The 18,827-nt window shown below is 35.6% G+C and overlaps 1 protein-coding gene across 15 annotated transcripts in view; it reads right to left on the bottom strand.

Annotated features, from left to right (window-relative positions):
- Window positions 1-227: 227 nt before the first annotated feature.
- The window catches only part of CHD9 (chromodomain helicase DNA binding protein 9), a 226,602-nt gene continuing 208,002 nt past the window's right edge, over window positions 228-18,827 (bottom strand). For 9 of the 15 annotated variants that reach the window (XM_005218689.5, XM_015475766.3, XM_059876867.1 and 6 more), the window contains 8 exons: window positions 17,753-17,916; window positions 16,753-17,025; window positions 15,850-16,018; window positions 11,145-11,284; window positions 10,611-10,832; window positions 8,297-8,425; window positions 4,672-4,776; window positions 233-3,699 (listed from right to left, as the gene is read on the bottom strand). In XM_005218689.5, coding sequence (XP_005218746.1) covers window positions 2,824-3,699; window positions 4,672-4,776; window positions 8,297-8,425; window positions 10,611-10,832; window positions 11,145-11,284; window positions 15,850-16,018; window positions 16,753-17,025; window positions 17,753-17,916 — 2,078 coding nt within the window. In that variant the 3' untranslated portion in view covers window positions 233-2,823. Of the gene's footprint in view, window positions 3,700-4,671; window positions 4,777-8,296; window positions 8,426-10,610; window positions 10,833-11,144; window positions 11,285-15,849; window positions 16,019-16,752; window positions 17,026-17,752; window positions 17,917-18,827 lie in introns of all 15 variants that reach the window. The other 6 variants (XM_024978433.2, XM_024978437.2, NM_001205650.2 and 3 more) reach the window with 5 other exon arrangements.

The following is an 18,827-nucleotide window of genomic DNA, read 5'->3' as shown; positions in this document are numbered from 1 at the left end:
TGTGGGTATAATTATAGCCTGCTTCTGTCTCTTAAAAATTCTTCCAATGTTCACTTTCCTTTTAAAGACTTATGACTAATGTTTCTTTCATAACTGGAATAAAAATACATATAAAATAATAAAAGTATTGTCATGTACAGAGGCTGACATCATGGGTAGTTCTTTCATAACTGGAATAAAAACTACATATAAAATAATAAAAGTATTGTCATGTACAGAGGCTGACATCATGGGTAGTCAAAGAATATGTTTAATAAAAAATAATTAAACTTCCATTTGCTCTATAGAACATCATAGAAAGTAATTTAATAAATTACAAATGACTTTTTAAGACGTTTGCTTAACTACAGAAAGCAAATTCAGACTACACAAAACACAACTGGTAAATATTGCAAATGTCCAAAAGAAAAATTGGACTAAGACTTGAATCATGAAACCTGAAACAGGGCTATAAATACAAGGCAATAACAGCTATAATTCTTTTAGTAACTACCAACACATACTTGGATATCCTTTCAACTGCAACTTTAGTATTACGTAATTCTACTGATTTCTTTTTTTCTTATAACCCTTAACTTTACACAACCATGTTTGCATGTTTTTTTTTAAGCTGATAGCTGGACAACTTTTCCCCAATCAGTACTAGATAGAAGTATCTTGAATCCCAAGAGAAATGTTTAAAGTTAATATTAGCCTTAATGCTTTGAAAACTGCAACTGCCTTTATTACATAGAAAGAGAATCACTAAGATGTTAACCAAATTCATTTGATCTAATTAGGAAAATACTTTATCTCATAAATTTGATATAAATTAGATTTTACTGACAAGATCTAGGGTTTTTTATTTCCCTTTTAAACTGGAGACAGAAAGGAATGAAGATCATGTGGGTAGGACTAGAGGGAGAGAAGGGAAACATGGATGGTGCTGAAATACTCCACTGGCAACCTAAGTTAATTGTGTTTGAAAACTTTGGCTATCTCATAGGTGTATTCTAGTCAAACAAAAGTGCAATACTGCAAAGGGAAGATACTAAATATGTAATATATCATTTTCATGATGAAGAATTACTACCCACTTCTCCTGGAAGGGCATTATAGTGACTATTGCTAAGACATTGCATAAAGGACTATCAATTCAAAGTACTATTTCGGGAAAATACAAAAATCAATACAATCCCAATGGAACCGATATAATTTTGTAAATACATGTAACACTGTCTCTCTAATAAGGGATTATTTTACATACAGAAACATAATTTACTGGTAAAGGTCTTGGAAAATCCAATATAATTGCTTAATTCCTGACAAAGCAATAGAGTTGTATCAAAATGAACTGAAAGTTAATTTTTCCGTGGGAGAGAAGTGGGGTAGTTTCCCCCCTAGCAAAGTTTGTCACTGACTTATTTATTTAAGTACCAGAACAATGCTTATCTCTCCTTAGGATGTAAATGACATTATATAACCAATTCAGCTCTGTTTTCAATGTATATGAAGGTGAACCTGGACCTCTACCTTGTCAGAATAATAGCAGCTTTAGCAGGAGAAACTGTATCACAAATCAAATATCAGACAAATTTTACATGGTAAAGGGTTCTAAGAAATTGATCAGAAACCTTCGGCTTCCTTTTTTTGTGGTTTACAGGAATTATGTATATATTTTTTGAGATTATTAAAAGTGCATTTTCAAAATGGGCAACTCAGTATATTTAATATAAACTGATAACCCAACACTGATTCTGGGCCAACATTTAGTCTGCTTATACCTAGAAACGCAAAATGAATTTAGACTATCTGCATATTACTTTACCCTATTATCTGTTAATTTTGGAATATTTCCGTGACATAAAACACAAATAGAAATCTACACAAATAAAGCAAACAAACAATTTCTTTTACATGAAGTATGCTGTGTTGAAAAGTTCTTTTCAGTGGTATTTCATGATTTACCTTTTCTGAACCCTGGAAACAGACATTACTCATCTGAGACATAATTATTTCTAATAGGAGGCCAAACTTTGAAAAGTTAAAACTAAATGTGTCTAGAGGGTGTCAAAGTCACATGACACAGGATTATTTTATGACTTAATTTTACTGATTTTAGAGTTAAGCTCAGCAAAAAGCAAGTCATATTTCTTGCCCGATTAACATGATATATAGGATGTGTTTAAAAAACCCCTGAAAACAAGTATAGAATTAGAAACGAATGTAAACTTCCTAAACTAACTCAGCTGAGGTAACAGGTAGCCAGTTAAATTGGCCGATTGGGAAACTTATTTCTTCTTTAAAACACACTTGTACCTGAATTGGAAATATCAGCAGTGCATCACAACACTAGAGCATTTTCATGTAATTAAAGCAATGGATGGTGATGTAGATTCTACAGCTTTCATGACATTCATTAGCTGCCCAAATTATTGCTGAGTTTTGATCTGTAAATTATAGGTGTCAAGGAGGCTGTAAAACTATATTCAAATTAAATCAGTAATATGCATAAAGTATTCTGTGTTCACTGCAAATATATTAAATATACAACTCTTATTGAGCATAATTTTCATAAAATTAACCCCCAACAAAATTATAATGCCTTTTGTTGTAATTTTACACCTTTATGTATTTGATAGTACATACGAGTTCAGAAACTTATGAATCTTAAGAAATATTACATGCAAAACGTCTCTGAAAGCAGTTTGCACTTCTAAACAAATAACTGAAATGTTCGGTCAGTAAGTTATTGATGCACTCAACACTGGCATATTTACAATTAATAATTAAAGGGGAAAAAAAAATCCAAAATCAGTTCATAATTTAAGTGCAGTCTGGGAATCAGTCTTCATTACTAGAATCTGAATCCTCGGATGACGATGATGTACTATCAGATCCAGATGAAGCATCGGCTTTCTCTGAACCCTCATCTGTGCTGTTTTCATGGAGAGGACTCGGTTCAGTTCCCCCTTTGTCTTCCTGATCTCTAACTCTGGAATCTTCTTCCTTTACTTCCACAGACTTAGATGAGCCTAAGTCACTGTTTTTGTTTTTCTGTACATCAAAAGTGTTGGACTGAGACAAAGTTGGAATATGAAGATTAAGGCCTGGAGTGAGAAGCATCCCTGGATAAAGAATATTAGATAGTAACAGTGGGTTCAGAGCTAATGGGCTGGCAGCTGCAGCTGTACTTAACGCAGCAGTAGAGGATGCAGGAGAACTTGACACAGAGTTTTCACCGCCGTTCTCGGGGTTTTGGCTCTCTGTCCTTTCTTTTTTCCCTTCCACCTCCTTAGAGTCATTTCCCTTTTTTTCTTCTGTTCCAGATTCTGTCGGCTTTGTCAGGAGCCCTCCCATGCCCAACAGATTTGGCAACCCAGTCATTCCCGACAGCAGCATGGGGAACATGGCGGCCACATTTTTAGCTTCTCCTCCAGAAGAAAGGCCAGCAGGCATTCCCATCAGCCCTGCAGTCACTTGCAGTGATTGCAAGTTTTGTAGGTTTTGTTGTAAGGCCTGAAGAGTTGTGAGGTCCACACCTGGCAGTAACCCATTGGCTAACAAAGGATTGCCTGAAATACTGCTGGCAGTTGCAGCTGCCGCCGCCGCTGTGGCCTTCGCAATTCCACTTTTAGGTCGTCTCCCTCGCCTGCTTACTTCCTCTCTTACCACGGGACCAGTGAGAATACGTTCATACATACTTTCTGGAAGAAATCCCTAAAAAAAAAAAAAAAAAAAATCAACAATAAACATTTAAAAATAAAATCAATAGCTATTAACAAGTGATACAAATAAGCCATTAAAAACATGAAATTATTCATAAACTTATTCTGTTATTTATTGATACAAAATAACCAATAATGAAAGAAGTAACCCAATTTTATCTTATTTTTAAGTAGGGCTTGAAACAGTTCTTCCACTTCTCATTTTATTTTAAGAGAGCCTCTGGTTCTCTTTTATAACTATGAGGCATAGGTTTGTAAAATAGTTCTGGAAACCGGAAGATCCAAAAAATTTTATTACTGCCATGCCCTTACACTGTTCACATCACCAGAAGACTAAAGAAATGCCATTCTTCTGATCTGCAAGAACAGTATGGAAAGGAGAGAAGTTAAGTAATGACTGAAACGAGATGCTTCTGACTCTTCTATCACTTTGGGAATAATAGAGATAGAGCCAAGATGGAAAGATACTCAATAGGGAAAAAAATCACTTGGCTCAGAACAGTAGTAGCACCTGCAGACTGGGAAGCACCAAGTCCTGAGTGGAGAACAACCTATGGTACTTTCTTGAAATTCCCCCAAGATTTTCTGGGGTTCAAAACTCCTAGAAGTAACCATAAAACAAAACAACCCTCCCCCTCAACAAACAACCCAAAATTCCTAAATTTTAAGAGTTTACAACCTCTAGATCGGCACTGTCCAATAGAAACAATGTAAACAACATATGTAACTTAAAGTTTTCTAGTAGCCACAATAAAAAGGTAAAGCAGAAATATGACACCAGTTAGTATACACTGATTCTGCACTCTAATTCAACAAGTATCTGAGAAGTTTGCCACATACTCTGCAAGATAAAAACTGTGAACTAAAAAATATCATCACATATTTATGAAATATTGTTAATTCTTAACTTAAAATCTAAGATATAATTAAATGATGTCTAAATTAGTGTTCATGAAATACTCACAGACTGCTTAACAACATCTCCCCATTCAGGAGCTACTCCATATTCTGCATTTTCTTTCAGGAACCGACACAAATCTTTCAAAGGGGGAGCAAATGCACCTCCAACCTATAAATAAAAAACAGATTTTTAGACACTTAAAAGCATATTAAATGTGAAGACATTTCTTTCTTTTAATCTGTGCTATACAGAGTTTATTTCTTTAAAACACATGTATTCTTGGAACCACCCTGACAATCTTTTTTATAGTAAAAAGGACTACCACAACCCATAAGAACTATCAATATACTGCATGAACATGCTAACATAAATTTTAGATGTTTCATGTATATTCTTTGGACAGTAAAATAACTACCATGTACTGTGAAGTACTATGCTGGGTAGGCAGTGTAGCCTAGTTAAGAGTATATCCTTTGGAGTCATCAGACTTACGACCTACATGAACTCAGGCAAATCAGTAAATCTCTTTGAGCCTCAGCTTTCTGAATTGCAGAATGGAGATAACAATAATACCTCCCTCAAACGGTTTTATGAAAATGAGATAATTCAAGCACCTCCGGAAAGGGTCTGCTGCTGCTGCTAAGTAGCTTCAGGGTCTGGCACATAATAAATATAAGTTGTTATTATTATATTGCCAAGTATTATGCTAAGGACTTTAAGTACATAATTTATTTTAGTTCTCACTATATCCATTTGAGAATGGATTATTTCTATTTTTCAAATGAAGGAATTAAGCCTCAGAGAAGTTATACAAGCTGCCTAAAGCTAACTAGTAAGTGTCAGGATCAGCTTTAAACTCAGGTCTCAAAAACCAATGCATGTATCTTTTATGCAAACTGATACCATAAAAGTTGTATTTGTAGGCATCACTGGAGCTTTTTTTTTTGGTCAGGCTGGATGCCAGGCTGAAATGCCAGGCTGGATGAAGCACAAGCTGGAATCAAGATTACCAGGAGAAATATCAATAACCCCAGATAGGCAGATGACACCACTCTTAAGGCAGAAAGTGAAAAAGAACTAAAGAGCCTCTTGATGAAAGTGAAAGAGGAGAGTGAAAAAGTTGGCTTAAAACTCAACATTCAGAAAACTAAGATCATGGCATCAGGTCCCATCACTTCATGGCAAAAAGATGGGGAAACAGTGGAAACAGTGACAGACTATTTTTTGGAGGTCCAAAATCACTGCAGATGGTCACTGCAGCCATGAAATTAAGATGCTTGCTCCTTGGAAGAAAAGCTATGACCAACATAAGACAGCATATTAAAAAGCAGAGACATTGCTTTGCCAACAAAAGTCTGCCTAGTCAAAGCTATGGTTTTTCCAGTAGTTATGTATGGATGTGAGAGTTGAACTATAAAGAAAGCTGAGCACCAAAGAATTGATGCTTTTGAACTGTGGTGTTGGAGAAGACTCTTGAGAGTCCCTTAGACTGCAAGGACGTCCAACCAGTTCATCCTAAAGGAAATCAGTCCAGAATGTTCATTGAAGGACTGATGCTGAAGCTGAAGCTGCAATATTTTGGCTACCTGATGTGAAGAGCTGACTCATTTGAAAAGACCCTGATGCTGGGAAAGATTTAAGGCAGAAGGAGAAGGGGATGACAGAGGATGAGATGGTTGGATGGCATCACCGACTCAATGGACATGAGTTTGAGTAAGCTCCAGGAGTTGGTGATGGACAGGGAAGTCTGATGTGCTGTAGTCCATGGGGTCACAAAGAGTCGGACATGACTGAGCGACTGAACTGAACTGAACCCTGAAAGTATAAAAATAAACATATCCCTTTAAATATTTAAATGATTTCAACCTACCAATTTAATGTTCCTTTGGAGTCTAAGGACACTTCTTAAATAATTCCTTTTCCCACAGCTTTCTGAATGAATATGTACTATATCTTGTTAGGATACAGACAGGGTTTAATGTGGCCAGTTATAATATCTATATTCTTATCTAATTATTTTCTATAGTTTTTACTTAGCCTCTCAATTTTGTTGCTATCTCCTTTTTATTATCTCCTTCATTAAACTCCAGTTTAAACTAGAGGCCCTCTGTATGTTAAAGCCTGTACTCTAGAAACTCAGAACAATAAAGAAATCTACAAACCAAGGGAAATTAACAGGTCCTTTACCAGGCTACTACAATTAAAAATAAAATTTAGGATGTTTAATATTAAACCAAGTAAAAATTTCAAAATAGTTCCATTTCCTTAAAACTGGCTAAGACAAATTCATTCATATCTAGAAAGGTTAATTTTTGTTATAAGATGAAGTGCAAAGATTTACAACACAATCTGTGTAAGCACAAAATTTAAGTAAAATGCAACTAAAATGTCATCTTGTTCTTCCCCTAATACATCTGACATCATCTTAATCTACTAACAAAAGCTGAATAAACTTGGGGGAAAATTAGTATTAATTTTAATGAGTTAGTACATAGAATAATATTAATATATTGTTATTTTAAAAATGGTATTCTTCCAATTTCAATACTTCTGAGAAATTAAAATGACTTCATGTATTTTTATACTAGCAGTGAGGTCATTCAACAGAGAGCAAACAGAAGTAGGGAATTAACTAGGGATCTATGTAGGGTAATTTAATTTGTGAGTGAAGGAATTCAATGGAAAACTTGATGTTCTTACTTTGAAGGCCATTTCTTTCTTTCTTTTTTTTTTTTACTTATTGTGCTGCTTGCCCATCAGAGTAAAAAACAATAAAAGTGTCAAAGCCATAACTTACAAAAGGTGCCTCAACTGTTCTATCATTTACTTTGTGAGGTAAGAGAGACATATACCAATACATACATAAAACAGAAACAACTCGGGGAAACAAATGTTGAGCCACATTTTATTCAGAAATAAGAAAAACCTGGAAAAACCTAGCTCTTACCATTCATCAATCAGTAAAGCAAGAAGATAAGCACAGGGGTATCATTTGTCTCTAAGATAAGACGTTTTATCTTTGCCTTAAGACATTTGATTTAAAACATTTAATTTCCATCTATCAGAAAATTATGTAATATGCCAATTTTGACAGAAGAAGACACTTTAAGGCCTAATGATGGAATTATCAATACATGATAAATATATATAAATCTGTAATGGCTGTGATGAGAATAATGTTCCCTTTCAGCAGTTTCTCAACCTCTGCACCACAGACCATTTTGGACTGGTGTCGTGGGGGCTGTCCTGTGCACTGCAGGAGGTGTAGCAGCGTTCTGGGCCTTCACCCGCCAAGGCCAACAGCATCCGGCTAGCAGCTCACCACCTCCCCAACACCCACCTCCTTCATCTAGAGCTAAGACTATCAAAAACGTCCCCTGATTGCTAAATGTCGCTTGGAGGACAAAGTTACCCCCTTTTGAGAACTACTGCTTTAGATGCAGTGCCCTGGTTCGGTGCCACTGCAAAGGTACAGATATAGAAAGTAACTTATTTCCTTCAACAGCTTAGCCAAAGGTGTGGGATTTGAAATTAGACTGCATAAAATTGTAGTCCGTGTCTTTCCCCTCAAATCTTCTAGATTTAACCCAACTAGGTCTGTTAGAAAATACTGCATAATGAAACAGTGTTCTAGAGATCTCTTACATAGTGCATCAGTATGAAAAATTAACAACAAATATGCAAGTACCTTTCTGGCATTTCTTCTGTTAATCAGCTGAACACGTTCTTCTCCAGTGAGACTATTAACATCTAATTTATTGGGGTTTCTGCAGCGATGCCTTTTTTGTTTGGGTCTCCCCTCATGGAGTTGCATTCGCTAAAATATATAGACAAAGAAATAGCTGTAAAATCTTTAACTATGCAAATGGCACAAATAAGCTGATCCAAGTAATTTAACCATGTAAAACTGAAGATATATGGTATATATAAGATATATTAATACAGTTGACCCTTGAACAGCATGGGTTTCAACTGTATAGGTGCACTTATACGTGGATTTTTTTTTCCAGTGACTACACAATCCATTGTTGATTGAATCCAAGGATGTGTAACTGAGGACATGGAAGGCTAATTGTAACATTATATTTGAATTTTTGGCTGTGGAGGGTGGCATGCATCAGTATCTCTTAACTCCTGTGTTGTTCAAAGGCCAGCTATTTATGTTATATATTGAAGGTATAGTACATACACCATGGTACAATCCTTTTGCTGTAGACATACCACAGTAGCATGTGAGAGCCAAGAAACCATTAACATCAAGTGCCCTTGGGAAATCATGCCAACATTATGTTGTATTTGCTACTTAAACAAATGTGGCTTATAACAATGTCTTAAAATTGTTTTATAATATAAAACATTGTGATAAAAGGGTTATTTGCAGTGAAAATGATGAATGGCTCTAAGTTAAAAAGAGTAATAAAGATTCCTTTGCAGTAGTAAGAGAAAGGTCTGAGAATCTTCAGAGACGAGAGCATAACTGCCAAAAGGGCAAGGACTTTATATTGTTCACTGTTTTTTATCCTAAATACCTTACAACAGTAACTAGCATATAGCAGTTGCTCAATAAAAATTGACTAAATAAATGAATGTTATTTTCTAACATGTTAAGAAGTTACAGGGTTAAACTAATGATTCTCATTATCTTCAGAATTGCCATACTCGTTTTATTATTGCTCATCTTACTGAAAACCTGTTCCTTATAAGAGCTTTATTTGGCCTTTTTTTTTTTAATAAAAAGAATTAAGTGGAAGTTTGAGAATTAGTGGCATTTTCTGAAAAAAACTAGGATATGAAAGCCAAGACTGAGGTTCTCGGTATTAGACTACCATGTTACCTTTTGGTGATAATAACAGCAATGTAAGACACTACACACACACACACACACACACACACATTACAAGTACAGTCACATTCTAGGGACTGGAGCTTTTGTGGTTCTTTTGCATGAAAAAATAAGGCAATTAAATTTTTTTCTGTTAATAATCATTTTACCTTTATACGGTATTCTTTCATTTTCAAAAGATTTTCATTTACAAATCACTGACTCAGTAAATATTTACAGGGAACTAGATACCATTCTCTGTATCAGAAATTAGGTGCTAAATCCTGGGGCTACAAGGTGAATAGGACACAATCCTTAAGCAGCTCACAGGGTAGGAAACAACATTACTGGGTTATCCAATTAATCTTCATAATGGAGGCAGATAGAATAAGGCTACTAACTGGCATACAGGGGATATGCGACTATTCTTTTACCTTATAAAATATATAGAAACAACAAGGGAGACTGACACAAAATCTGGTACATAAGCATCTGATAGTAAAGCACTGCAAACCGAAATAATACATTTCTATAAGAAAGCCGTATGCCCATAAGATAGTGAGTAGGAAGTATTTTAGAGGATAAGGAAAATGCAAATGAATAGACCTATTCTCATCTTGACTAATATTGTCTATGTACTTGTATTCTTATAAGATCTTAAGAGCAGAGGTTTGGACAGTGGATTTAAGACATTAGCTGTGTGGCTTTGCACTATTAATTTAAAATTTCAGTTTCCATTTCTTTATCTATAAAGTTATAACAAGGCCATTCTGATAAAGTCTGGGAGTGTTAAATGAGATAATGCATGTAAGTGCTAAGTATAAAGCCAGGTACAGAGTTAAGTCTCAATAAGTGTTTACTATGATCATTTTTATTATTTTAAAATAAACTCCTTGAGGGAAAGGACTGGAGGTTTTATACCTTTATAACTGTCATTGGGTCTATGATAGTACTCTGTATATGACAGGTGACTTTTATTAAACACATTGAATACAGAATGAAAAATGGAAAATGATATTATATCATAGGAAAGATGGTCATTAGTTTTTGCTGTTCATCTTTCCTAAATCTTGGGCAGAACACATATTTAACATAAGTTGGTGACAATTTATGCTTCATCATTATAGATGTAATGAATCATAGACATAAAATATACTAAGATTTATAAGGTATCACCTACAGGAATAAAAGCTCCTAAATCTTCCACATAACCTGGGTGCTCCTTAAGCCACTTTTCCAAATCCTTTCTCTTCGGTGCATCATCGCCTGCAAGTCTTGTCCCATCTTTAAGGTTAATAACTGGAACAGGAGTTTCTGTATCAGGAATTCCTTGAGGTTGAGTATAGGACAGTGCTGGATTTATCCCTGTAGAAATCTGTGAGGTGGTTAAGCCTAACGTAACCTGTAGAAAAACACCAAATGAAAATTTTATTTCCACGCTTTAGCATTCTGATTTTGGTTCAATGAAGCAGTTCTTTTTGAAGAGAAACAAAAATTGTTTAAAATTTCTTCTAAGTCTTTCAAATTTAAAATTCTCATGAATCTTGGCCAGTGCTGGACTCTACTGAGATACAATCTAAAACTATACAGTATACTCCTAATTTTTCAGTTATTTTTATTAGTCACAAAAAATTCACAAAGCAGCAATATGTATCTTTACTGGGATGAATTTTGGACTCAAGAATCAGTAGCTTTTAAGCATTACTTTACTTACATGATTAGGTGGTTTATTTCTGTTAAAAAAGAGGATGTCAACACCTTCTACATTCTTCCTCCTTCCCCGCCTTTTTTTGACTACAGGCTGGTTGTCTAATAAAACTCCATTGGCACCAAGGGTTGATTGAATGGGAGTACCTAACAAATTAAAAATGCAAAAGAGTGATAAAAATCTAGTTCTTAAATTAAAAGTAATCACTTTTAGGGGGATGGACTGGGAGTTTGGGATAAACAGATGCCAACTATCATATACAGGATGGATAAACAGTAAGTCCTACTGTATAGCACAGGGGACTATGTTAAATATCCTATGATAAACCATAATGGAAAAGAGTGTGTGTGTGTGTGTGTGTGTGTGTGTATAGATATAGATGTTTAAATGACTCACTTTGTTGTATAGCAGAAATTAATACATTATAAGTAAACTATACTTCAATAAAATAGAATAAAATAATGAATGCTTGTAATGAGACTTATGATCAAAATAAAACAAAATGTTTAATTAAAAAAAACAATACTTTTTTTTTTTTAAACTAAAAATACTTCTCATTTAAAAACCAGGAGAACTGCAATCCAGGCCTCTTTCAAGTTTTAACATGTCTCCTCAAAATTTTCCCTTGGATATCCACATATCTTTTCTTTCACACCCTTTCAGAGAAGAAGCATGCCTTTCAAATGTACAAGGCAAACCTTTCCACCTTTTTTGAATCCATTAATTCCTACTTTATCTTTTAAGTATAAGTTTGCTTTACCATTTATCTTTGCTTTTTTGGTGTCGAAATATCTTAATCTACATTAGATTTGTATCAACTTAAAATCATGGCTCAAAACAAACAAAAAATAAACTTATTTTGGCTTTTTCATAGCCTTCAAAACTTCTGAAACATTGGTATCTGTTATGCTCCTCTTTTTCAAAACAAACTTCACTCCTCAAATTCCCAAAATTTGCCCCTGACCAGACTATTTAAGGTATTTTCCCTAAGATCACCAGTGTTTCTTGCCAGTTAAACACTCCTTATTTCAGTAGGCACTCAATAAAAAAAAGTTTTTAAGAGGTATGAATCCAACAGTTCCATGCATTCATTTTTTCCCAATGGATACATATTTTTAAACAGCTACGTACAAAGCACTAGGATGGTTCAAAGGTAAGACACAGTTCCCGTCCTTAAAGACTACATCATCTAGAATACTCTTATGAGAGAAAATATTATTAAGAATGAGATGTTTGCTTATAATGGTTCAGCTTGTAGCGAGAAATACATTTTCAATCATCTGAGGAGAATTTCTTGAGCAAGTCCTGTGTACTCATGAAAGACACTTCCCTTTCTTTCTTTTTTAAAAACAACAAAAAACCCAGCTCCCTTAATTTCTTCTTGAGAGTGCTTTTTACAAACATTACTGATTTATTCTGGGCTAGAATCCAAAATGGAAAATTTAACTTACTCTATTTCATAAAGCCTGTGTTGTCTTTTCTAAGATGTAATTATAATAATATTAAAATTTAAAATAAATATCACTTTCTATTGAGTGCTTACTAGGTGTCATCATAAACTAGACTAAGTGTTACAAATGTCTTCTTAAATTACCAAAAACAGAACAAACAAAACAGAGAGGTATTAAGCCAATTTTATAAATGTGATCAGAAATGTTATGTTGCAAGCCCAATGTCACAACAGTTGGTAAATGACAGAATTCAACTCCAGGCTGTTTAGTTCTACCATCTTTTGATTACTATTCCAGGTGGTTTCTGGAATAAACTAAAGACTTATAATTTATGCTATTTTACTTTCTTTCATTAATTTACATTACATAATTTACGTTATACAATCTCTCTTCATTCAAAGCTTTTAGATAAAATTCAGAGGCATACTCATATAAACATAAAAGGGCTTAATATGAAGAATTATAATAGTACTTGTTCAATATCCAATCTAAAATCTAATTTTAACATCTGTTTAGCATCTAATTATGTGCCAAGTTCCATTCCAGTCACGTCACATATATTATTTAATCTACCAAACAATGCTACCTTTCCTCTGACCCCAACCCCTCACCTCACAAACAAGAAAAGGCTCAAAAATGTTAACAGATTTCCTAAGAGTCCTGTAAGAAGACAGAGCTAGATTTCACATTCAAGGGGATTTCCTGGGTAGTCTAGTTTAGATTAAAACTTTGTGCTCCCAATGGAGGGGCACAGGTTCAATCCCTGGTTGGGGAACTAAGATCCTTCATACCGTGTTGCATGGCCAAAAGAAAGATTTCACATTTGGAATTATCAAGATGAATGAGATATAATTCTTAAATAATTTTATCTAGTTTTAATGTTTTGGCTTTTTAATATTTTGTATAGGTGCAAGTTAGCATTATAATTACTATTAACACTATTAAAACAGTATTATTTACCAAAGAATTACTTATAGGCAAAGGCTGTAGTCTTTGAAAGTCTTCAGCTGCAATAGTAATAAAATGTTCAGAAGACAGAAGTATCAATCCCACTCTATAGTTCTGGAATTATCAAGGTACAAGCAGGAGAATTATTAAACACACTTATGTTGGGCAAAAAAATCCCAGAACTTATCTTTCCCACCGCTTCCCATTTTCTCATGGAAAAAAGAAATAATAGCAACACTACCATTGTAAAGCACACTTGGGGGATTTATACTTCAGCAAGAGAACTATGGCTCATTCATACTTGTCTGAAAGTCTAGTAATTAGAGAATTACAGTGAATGGTTAATGAAACTATGCGACAAAATTCTGATGACTCTAATTCATTATTTAGTTATAATTTACAATTAGAAAGTGGTAATAGTAGCTGGATCATCATAGTGGTAATATCCGCTGGATCATCGAAAAAGCAAGAGAGTTCCAGAAAAACATCTATTTCTGCTTTATTGACTATGCCAAAGCCTTTGACTGTGTGGATCACAATAAACTGTGGAAAATTCTGAAAGACCACCTGACCTGCCTCTTGAGAAACCTATATGCAGGTCAGGAAGCAACAGTTAGAACTGGACATGGAACAGACTGTTTCCAAATAGGAAAAGGAGAATGTCAAGGCTGTGTATTGTCACCCTGCTTGTTTAACTTACATGCAGAGTATATCATGAGAAATGCTGGGCTAGAAGAAGCACAAGCTGGAATCAAGATTGCCAGGAGAAATATCAATAACCTCAGATATGCAGATGACACCACGCTTATGGTAGAAAGCGAAGAAGAACTAAAAAGCCTCTTGATGAAAGTGAAAGAGGAAAGTGAAAAAGTTGGCTTAAAGCTCAACATTCAGAAAACGAAGATCATGGCATCTGGTCCCATCACTTCATGGGAAATAGATGGGGAAACAGTAGAAACAGTCTCAGACTTTATTTTTTGGGCTCGCAAATCACTGCAGATGGTAACTGCAGCCATGATATTTTTAAAAGATGCTTACTCCTTGGAAGAAAAGTTGTGACCAACCTAGATAGCATATTGAAAAGCAGAGCCATTACTTTGCCAACAAAGGTCCGTCTAGTCAAGGCTATGGTTTTTCCTGTGGTCATGTATGGATGTGAGAGTTGGACTGTGAAGAAAGCTGAGCTTTTGAACTGTGGTGTTGGAGAAGACTCTTGAGAGTCCCTTGGACTACAAGGAGATCCAACCAGTCCATTCTAAAGGAGGTCAGCCCTGGGATTTCTTTGGAAGGAATGATGCTAAAGCTGAAACTCCAGTACTTTGGCCACCTCACGCGAAGAGTTGACTCATTGGAAAAGACTCTGATGCTGGGAGGGATTGGGGGCAGGAGGAGAAGGGTACGACAGAGGATGAGATGGCTGGATGGCATCACCGACTCGATGGACCTGAGTCTGAGTGAATTCCGGGAGGTGGTGATGGACAGGGAGGCCTGGCTTGCTGAGATTCATGGGGTCGCAAAGAGTAGGACACGACTGAGCGACTGAACTGAACTGAATAGTAGCTACTGGAAACAGCAATCATTTAACATCTATAATATAGGATTATTTTCCCAAATTTTAGGAAAGTCACACACTGAGCACAAGCACAGGAGTTTTGAAATGTTTTCAAGTAGTGGATGGCAACCGAATTAGAGTCCTTAACTTTATGTATACAGAGGTACAAAGGAAATTCCAGTCATTCATCTGCTTTTAACTGAAAAGATACATTTTTTTATGATCAGTATGTTGTGGTCCATACATTTTAAGACTCAACTACTCTTAACTAAAATTCTCAATTGTTGATAGCACATTTTAAGAGGGACACAGACAAACCAAAATACAACCAGATCAACAGAAATAAAACAAAATCTCACGGATGGATTCCTCAGTGCCTTTGGAGTACAGAAAACATGGCACTAATTCAGTATTTAATAATTACTGAGTCACATTGCCAAAAAATTAGAACAAATCATAGTCTCAAGGGGAGATATTATCATTGTTTTCAAAATGTTAAGATTATCATGCAGATATTTGACTAGGTTATTTCTGTGATGCCTTTAAAGACAAAAATACAATCATTGAGAAGACCCAATTGTGGGCAGAATTTGCTTCCAAAGAAGAAATTTTGTGATAAGAGCTTTCTTATGATAAAGGGGCTTTTTAAAGTAGAAACGATCTCGTCCTTGCAAGTATTCTGTGAGTAAGTGAGGACTTAGGAAGGATTTAGGAAGAATGGAGTATTTCATGCTGAGGCAATGATTACTAGCATATTCACCTGATAGTGGTAGGGATTTTGGGAAACTGGCGAGGCTGCTCTCTGACGCACCTTGAAGGTCCCGAAGTCGAGTGAGGTACTGCTGCTGCCCAGGAGCACAGTCTTCACTGTCCAGTGGCCTTCTCTGAGTGAGCCCTTGCTTCTGAAATGTCAACTTCAAACCACCTTCCTGTTAAACGGATGCCATTATCAAGAAAGAAATGATTAAAATCATTGCAGTATATAAGAAATTTTTTACTTAGAAAAAGTGAGGTAAAAACCCTGAAAAATCAGTCATGTTCTCTTCTTGTTCATACATCAACTAGAGAAAAACATTTAATCAATTTCTATAATGAATATTAAAATTTCTATCTTTAAGTGAAAAAAAAAGACCTAGGTATTACATACACTTTTCTGAGCAAAACCAAATGTTTCATGTGACTAGTACATTGTAACCCGTTCAGCGATTGACATATATCTTCTGTGTACATTATTCACATGACATTTTAAGAGATATTACCCATGTTTTAGGCATCAATTCAGCTTCAAAAATCATACTGAACAATGAAATGTTACTGATAACAAGGCATGCTAAATATTTAAAACAGAAAGTGCACTGACATACCATTCGAATATTATATAAAAGAACTAAACAATAAGAAATTGTCAGACTGTTTAAGAAAGCATCTTGATCAGCAGAAGGACTATTTTCAGAAGTATAGGTAGAGAAACATATTTAATGATGATCCCTCTAGTAGAATATTCAAGTTTAATAACCTGGATATCAAAAAGAAAAAAACAATCCAAATACCAGAAAACAAGTATGTGAAGGAAGTAAGAGTAAGAGCAGGCAGCCATTTGCAGGAAAAGCATGCTGCACACCGCAATCGCAATCAGGTCCTAGGGCAATAAAAATAAACATACGTCTTTGATTTTCACTGTAAACTCCTTTTCTCGTACATGCTTCTTCACCTTTGACATCTGTGTTGACTGGTCATGCTCTTCTTTGACTGCGGCACCTGCAGGAGGGGGCGCGCTGGGCTCGCTATATTCTGTTGCTGCACCAGAGCTGTCCAGCAGCTTTGTGGTATAGAAAGAAGCCACTGCGTTGGCATCGTAACTTCTTCTAGCTGAAGGCCACTTCCCTTTCAGGACTGTTTGACAAATACTGTCCAGCCGGTTGATCATCACACGATCCTACAACAGCATGAACATCAAAGGGTAATTTCAGTAATTGAGCCAGACCTTTGGGGATCACAGCTTTGATGGATTTATCCCTGGTACAACTTGTGTGTACTTGGTATGCATACATTTTCTCACATACATATTACAATTCTGTATAAATTTCCATTGGTGAAGTTAAAAAGTATAAAGATATTTTGCTGTTCTTTTGTTTTTAAAGAGTAATACAGGGTCTTCATAAAAAAGTCAAACTCAGGAGTATACAGAAGAGTAGAGAGTTCTCTTCTCTCTCATTTCTAAAGTTAAGTACTCTTCTACTAATCCAGTCACATACTGGAGGAAGGAAGAACTGTCTTAATCCAGTCTGAGCTTCCACCACTGTATGTACATGTACTTAAACGAACATTTTTCTAGGTCACAACTGGTTCGTAAATTTTCTTAAAGAAGACCCACTTAAAAGCACTTATTTCATAAAGAAGCATCTGAATTGTATGTGAACATAAGCATTCATTATCTTTTCTTCTGAATATTCTAAGGTTGATAATCATATACATTTAAGGACATAGATCTAATGGAGTAATAGTGGACAGTAATAGTTGTTACTTTTAATGCTAACACCAAATGGTCATCCCACACATGATAGTGACTCTATTTTCCTACATAATAAGATTATCTACCATTAAAGATAGACAGAAAAATATTTTAAAAAATGAACTATATCACCAAGAAATGATTTACTTACCTTTGGCCAATATGACGCTGCCAGCATGTATCCACCCTGTAGGATGTAAGCAGACTCTGCGGTCCCGTTGTTCATCTGGAAACTATCCTGGGTCTCATCCTGGGTAGTGCTCAGTGATGCGACACTTTCTTCATCGTAGGCTTTCATGTGAGGGGTACCTTCTGCTAAGAATAATTATGACCAATTATAATTGTTTTAAAGACTGTGTAACACAATTTTGCATATACTTCTCAAATCTTATATAATTAGGATTTGAAAATGAAAAGTTGAGAAGTTAAAAAAAAATCACCTAGAATACAATAAAGTACTCATTATTTTTTAAATTATAGCAAAAGCCAAATAAGTGGCATTACGGAGTTTGAAGGAATAGGGTTAACCAAACATCCCTTTCTGCAAGAAGATTTGACCTGTGGTAACTCTCTAGGTCTGTTTCCCTGAAAACACATACATTCGTGATTGGTAAACTCAGGAGTTTATCAATTTGGACTGGGAGGGCACAAATATTTGCTGGGGAGGGTATCATTCTTTCAGGAGGGAACTCTTGTAATTGGGCATGTCCTGTGTGAAAACCCAGAAAGTCATGCTTGTGGAGTTGTTCCAGGAGATGCTTGCTATTATGGCTCCTGTGCCCATTTGATGTTGACTCATTCTTTAGTCTTCCCTAGTGGCTCAGACGGTAGAGTCTACCTGCAAGACCTGGGTTTGATCCCTGGGTTGGGAAGATCCCCTGGGAAAGGGAATGGCTACCCACTCCAGTATCCTTGCCTGGAAAATCTCGTGGATGGAGGAGCCTGGTGGGCCCCAATCTATGGGGTAGCAAAGAGTTGGACACGGCTGAGCGACTAATGCACTCATACTCACTCACATTTCCTTACACCTGAACTGTTAGACTGCAACAAGGACGCCCACAGAAGAGGACCGCCTACCACTACTCTATGGACAGGCTGGAGTTCCTCCGCTAGACCTTTCTGAGTAGGCCCAAGTAGGGTCTTGTTAGTCGGACTGGTGTCTATTATAAAATTATTATCTTTATTTGCTCACTGATGAACTTGTTTTAGGAAAAATACAATACTAA

This window comes from Bos taurus, chromosome 18, assembly GCF_002263795.3.
Source record: "Bos taurus isolate L1 Dominette 01449 registration number 42190680 breed Hereford chromosome 18, ARS-UCD2.0, whole genome shotgun sequence".
Taxonomy (NCBI): domain Eukaryota; kingdom Metazoa; phylum Chordata; class Mammalia; order Artiodactyla; family Bovidae; genus Bos; species Bos taurus.
Note: the sequence above shows the minus strand (reverse complement) of the source record. Positions and strands in the feature narration are given on the sequence as shown.